General features: G+C 57.0%; 1 protein-coding gene across 3 annotated transcripts in view; it reads right to left on the reverse strand.

Annotated features, from left to right (window-relative positions):
* Positions 1-1223: 1223 nt before the first annotated feature.
* rasal2 (RAS protein activator like 2) overlaps positions 1224-5790 on the reverse strand; it is a 22346-nt gene continuing 17779 nt past the window's right edge. The window contains exons 13-19 of one of the 3 annotated variants that reach the window (XM_086173014.1): positions 5664-5790; positions 4804-5572; positions 4508-4663; positions 3977-4179; positions 3383-3470; positions 2439-2469; positions 1224-1763 (exon numbers count right to left, since the gene is read on the reverse strand). The exon at positions 5664-5790 is cut by the window's right edge and continues 94 nt beyond it. In XM_086173014.1, the coding sequence (XP_086029140.1) occupies positions 1627-1763; positions 2439-2469; positions 3383-3470; positions 3977-4179; positions 4508-4663; positions 4804-5572; positions 5664-5790 (1511 nt within the window). In that variant the 3' untranslated portion in view covers positions 1224-1626. The remainder of the gene's footprint in view (positions 1764-2438; positions 2470-3382; positions 3471-3976; positions 4180-4507; positions 4664-4803; positions 5573-5663) is intronic. The other 2 variants (XM_086173013.1, XM_086173015.1) reach the window with 2 other exon arrangements.

Below are 5790 nucleotides of genomic sequence, written 5' to 3' on the forward strand. Positions count from 1 at the left end.
GGCGCCGCCGTCTCTCCTCCCTCTCCCACCGCTGACCTCTGACCCCGAGCCTGGAATGAATGCATGTGTGAATGAAACCACCGACGGATACATTTTACACAGGAATTCATCCCTTCATTCACTTAGAATCATTCATTCATATGTGGATTTTATAAGTGAGCCATCCGTGCACTGACCTAAACGTTCATTCATCCATTCATTGACTTAAACATCCACTCATCTATTGGTTGACCTAAACGTTCATTCACCCGGTCACCAATTGAAACATTACATTACACTGGTCACGCTTTTATCCAAAGCCACTTATAAAACATTCAGAAACATTCAGTCATCACCACAAAACAATAATGATCCATTCATCCAGCCAGAACATTCAATACCAAGTGAATGACAAACATGAATTCATCCATTCATCGACCTAAAACCTTCATTCAGCCACGCACAGATTGACACCATCGGTCGATGAGACCTTCTGTGTCGAGCAGCTCTGGACCGTCTCCCTGAGGTGGTCCATGGAACATCTGTCCATCCGTGCACGTCCTCCAGTCGTCCGACCCCAGAAGACTCACTTCGCCATTGACAAACGTTGACAAACGCCTGGTCTCTCAGCTCCAGCCCTCCTCAGGTTCGTGGTCTCCTCCACACACACACACGCACACACACACACACGCACGCACGCACACACACACACACACGCACGCACACACACACACACACACGCACATGTGTATACATATATATAAACGTGCGTGTGTAAATATACCTACTAGGTAAAGTGAATGAAGGCTGAAGATCTCAAACTGGGAGGAGTGGGACACATGGACCTTCTGCCACCTGGTGGTGAGAAGCATCTGGTGGCATCACAGCCAGAAGGTGGACTCATCGGGACACCCGGATCTAGACGTTCTGCCCGCAGCTCACCACCGACCAGGGAAGACCTGCTCAGGGGCTTGAGGCTCTTTGCGTTCTCATGAGGGAAGCCTTCCAAGATCAGCAGGAACCCTCTGGTGAAGTTTTCCGGTCTCGGGTCGGCTTTGCAGACGAGGTTCCTGGTCCCCAATGGCCGGGTTCTCCATGTTGTTTGAAGGATTTGATGTTAAACCCGATGTCAGCAGAAGGTTCTGGAGTTCTTCTGCGTAGCATGAAGTCCGGCAGTGAAATTCCGCCCTTTCTCGGCAGCGACGGCGTGCTCGGGAAGCAGAAGCAGACCAACGGCGACGCCATTTGACAAGCAGCTTTTATTCTCAGCGTGACAGCAGACAGCTTGACCTTTGACCCCGGGCGAGTCGGAGAGGTTCAGTAGATCAACAGGAAGTGGAGAATAAATTAAACCCTGGAACCGACCAATGAACAGGCGGTAAGAAGGTCTCCACTCCAGAGTATATACTAAATAAAAACTTCTAAAAAGGTTAGAAAAAACACACACGCACTCGTCCACACGCTCACTCGTTCACACACACACACACACACACACACGCTCATCCACACACACACTGGCTGCTTTGACAGATCCTTCAGCATTTACACTGGTATTTAAAGCTACGCCGGCGGCGGGTGGCGCTTCATCAGGCCCCGCCCCTTTCCTTCGGATCCAATCAGCAGCTGCTGTTCTTGAACTCCCCGCTCTCAGTGATCGACAGCTTGGTCGGGTTGCCCGGCGACAGGCCGTTGCGTACGGCGGGCGGCCCGTAGCGCTCCTTGACCTGCGTCAGCGCCGTCATCAGGCGGGAGTTGGCCGCGTCCAGCGAAACGATCCGCTTCTCCTGATTGGACAGAGGAAGGAAAGGAAGTGACACGTCGACACGAGGAAGAGGCTCTCGGCGGACGGCGGGTCGGAGCCTCGTCGCAGCGGATCCATCCTTATTGGTCAGAAGACAAGGACCCAATCAAATGTCTTCACACTGACGATCCAGTGTTGATTGGTGGATCACAAGCTGGGAAGATTCTGTGTGTCCTGCTACCACGAGGCTCCGCCCCCACGGCACTCACACACACACACACACACACACACACACACACACACACACACACACACACACACATACACAGGAAGCAGCCAGAAAAAAGGGAGTGAAGCGCATCGTTTCCTAAGTGTGTGTGTGGGGGGGGACAGCCAAACAGAAATAAGACAGGCTCCAAGTACCAACACACACACACACACACACACACACACGCACACGCACAGGCACAGGCACACACACACTCAGGGTATTCTGCTCTGTTGGTAGTATTTCTGAGGTCATCGTACTTCCTGCACTGCATCTGTATGGACCATCTGCTGAAGGTCAGCATCCTCCTCAGAGTTCCTGTGCAAACAGCTGTGTGTGTGTGTGTGTGTGTGGGGGGGGGGGGGGGTGATGGGCAGCAGGCTGGGGGGGGGGGGGGGGGGTGAATGGGTCTGGCAGGGGTGAGTGGGGGGGCAGGGGGCAGTTACTTGCCTGGTGGGTCTACCTCACATCCGTTACTGACCTGAAACCATGAAGAGGTTGTGAGGCCACTGATTAGCTGCAAACAGTCACATGACCACAGAGACTCATCCAACCAATGTGGGTCAGAGGTCAAGGTCAAGACCCCCCCCGATGTTTCAAAGAGAAGAACGGCTGAGGAGCGTGGGACCAGACAGAGAAGAAGTTGAAGAGGGCTGCGGCCACGGGTGGAGGCCTGGAGACGACTGGGAGAAGGTACACCTTCTGACGGAGGCCAAGACCTCATCCAAGACCTCCTCCATCCCAGACCTCCTCCATCCAAGACCTCCTCCATCCCAGACCTCCTCATTCCAAGACGCCAGAGCCAGAAGGATCAGCTGACAAGCCAGTCGTGATCCTGGACCAGAAGGTCAGCCTGGTCTTATGCTGGAGGCATCTTTTTTTGGGACCACCAGCCATCATCTCCAGGGACATGGATCCGAGTGGACCTCCTTGCCCCGGACCTGACAGGTTCTCATTGACATGATTCTCCAACTTTGTTTCCTCCTCCGTGACATTGAGAGCGCGTGATCGTTCATGAGCAGGATGTGTGTGTGTGTGTGTGTCTCTCTAACATGGTGCACACAACATTTGGATGTATCTGCACCGCCTCTACAGGCCTGGAGATGTTCAGGTTCAATTCAAATGAGGTGAAGATGAAGGTCCATGAGGATGAGATGAAGGTGAAGGACTGGACCTCCAGATTCTCCACGCTCTCTCTATGTTCCTCCTTCCTGGTACCTGAAGATACTTCCTGCCCCCCAGGGCTGAACGTGTGACCCTCTGAAGCTTCCCAACAAACACAAACCACTCTCTGGACGGCCAATCAATCAATAACCTGACACTGATCCATATGACAGTATCAATTAATCAGCTCTGGATTTGGTCCTTGTTTCTGTGTCAGAGTGACGCCTCACCTGAGCGTCGATGATCTTCTGCTTGGCTTCGATCACCGCCTGCATCTCAGAGTGGTCCCTCCTTAGCTCCTCCTCCACCGCCATGAGCCTGCACACACACACACACACACACACACACACACACACACACACACACACACACACACACACACACACACACACACACAAATGTTTGAAATTAAAACAAACCAAATATGAATGTGTCGAGATGTGACTGGATATATATTTATGTGTTACATGTGTTCGTCAGTCTGTGTGAGTGTGTGTGTGAGTGTGAGTGTGTGTGTGTGTGTGTGTGTGCACATGTGTCTGTCAGGTCTGAATGTATGTATGTCTGTCAGTCAGTGTCTGTCAGTCATTCAGTGTGTGTCTGTTAGTCGGTGTGTGTGTGTGTGAAGTGTGTATCTGTCAGTCAGTCAGTCAGTCAGTCAGTGTGTGTGTGTGTGTATCTGTCAGTCAGTTTGTGTGTGTGTGTGTGAATGTGTGTGTGTGTAGAGTTGTCAGTCAGTCAGTGAGTGTGTTTGTGTATCAGTCAGTCAGTGTGTGTGTGTGTGTGTGTGAGTGTGTGTGTGTGTGTGAGGTGGTGTGCTGCACCTGCATACGATGCTCCTCATCTGTCCGTCCTTCTCCTCCTGGTTCCTCCTGAGCTTCTCCTCGCTGTGGTCCAGCCTGTTCTTGTAGTCCATCAGCAGAGTGTGCATGTGCTGCTCCTGCGCCTGCAGCCGGCGCTCGTACTCCTCCAGGCGCCGCGCCGACGCCCGCAGACGCTCCTTCAGCCGTGACACCTCCAGCTCGTACTGCAGGGAAGCTATACGTTAACGGCTCCTCCTCTCTAACCACGGGGCCGCCCGCGAGCCGTCCGTCAGAGCCCCTGGTTGCCACAGCGACCACTTCAACGCTCGGCGGGAAATTACAAAACAAAAGTTTCTGTAATCACGGTTCGGACGGAGAACGACGTTAATTGGAACAATCGTGATTTAAGCGCGATCGACATTCGCCCGCGCTCAGTGGACCTGTCCTGTTGTCATGGACACCGAGGGGCGGGGCTTCTTCTCAACCACCCGCCGGCAGCTCGAACCACGACGTGGTCGTTACCCGGAGGCCTGTGGTTGGTCAGAAGGTTACCTTCTCAGCGCGGCGTCCCTTCTCCTGGCTGCCCGGCTCCTCCTCCTCCTCCTGCTGCTCCTCCTGCTCCTCCTCCTGGTACTGACCGTTGTTCAACACCCAGGCCGCCGTCCTCTCCACTGGAGACATGGCCACCGCCTCCACCGGTGACGCCACCTGCGCACACACACACACACACACACACACACACACACACACACACACTGGGTGCTCAGTGCTTTTCAAAGGCAGCAGCGATGTCAGGTGTGTGACTGTGGAAGGCAAACTGCTTCCTGTCCTGACATGAGGTTCTGCACCTGCTTTGCCGCGGCCCTGAGTGGCGCCGCCGGGTCCTCCGGCGCTGCGTGTGCACGGACGGGCTCCGTGTTGGTGCTGCAGCTGCTGCGTGGCGAGGCGCTGCGGGGGAGGGAACGGGGGGGCCGGGCGGCGCCCCCTCCCCGGCTCTGCTGCTCCACCTTCACGATGTGGGCGGTGCCCGCCGCGGAGCTCTGCCGCGGGACGGCCACCGCCGTGGCGACGGCGGCCGGCAGGTCCGGCGGAGGGCGGCGGCGGGGGGCGGACCCCTCGCGGCTCCGCCGGCCCCCCGCCTCGTCCGAGTTGCCGCGGCTGCCGTGGGAGCTCTCGGTGCTCAGGTTCTCGGAGCTGGAGTCCCGCAGGCGGGAGCGGGCGGCGGGCGGGACGTGGGCGGGGCCACCCAGCTGGTACACGGGGTTCTGGAATGACAGCGGCGCCAGGCTGCGCTGCGGGGCCAGGGGGGGGGGCAGGGGCCTCCGCACCTGGGGCGCGCTCTGCGGCTGGGAGTCCTTGGAAGAACTCCGGCCGCGGGCGCATACGACAGACGCCTGCGAGCCCGCCCTGCTGAGGCGCGGCGGGCTCTCCGGCCGCGGCGCGGCGTTTTGGACGTCCTGCAGGTCCACCAGGGAGAAGCTGCGCCCGCCGGGCAGAGGATCCTCACGCTCCTCCTGATCAGACAGACTGGTGGGGGCCCCGGGGGGGCGGGGCCTTCGACCGCCGACCTCTGCAACCCCCCCGACAGGAACCTGAGCGCTGCTGACGTCGCCATGGCTGCGGGGAGAAAGGAAACAGGAAGTGGGGTCAGGGAACGCCACGCATCCCGTTCCCTCCGTCCGAGCTCTGACTCGAGCCAGGTGGTCACCTGCCGGAGGGACCCTCGTAGATCTTCTGCAGGCCGGACGGCAGGCTGCCGCTGATGTTGTGGGCGGAGCCATGGAAGTTTAGAGGGTCGTGGAGGTGGCGCTGCTGCTGCTGCTGCTGCTGCTGCT

The sequence above is a fragment of the Fistularia commersonii genome, chromosome 25 (genome assembly GCF_037954325.1).
Source record: "Fistularia commersonii isolate RoL2024-O1a breed Wild chromosome 25, RoL_Fcom_v1.0, whole genome shotgun sequence".
Lineage (NCBI taxonomy): Eukaryota > Metazoa > Chordata > Actinopteri > Syngnathiformes > Fistulariidae > Fistularia > Fistularia commersonii.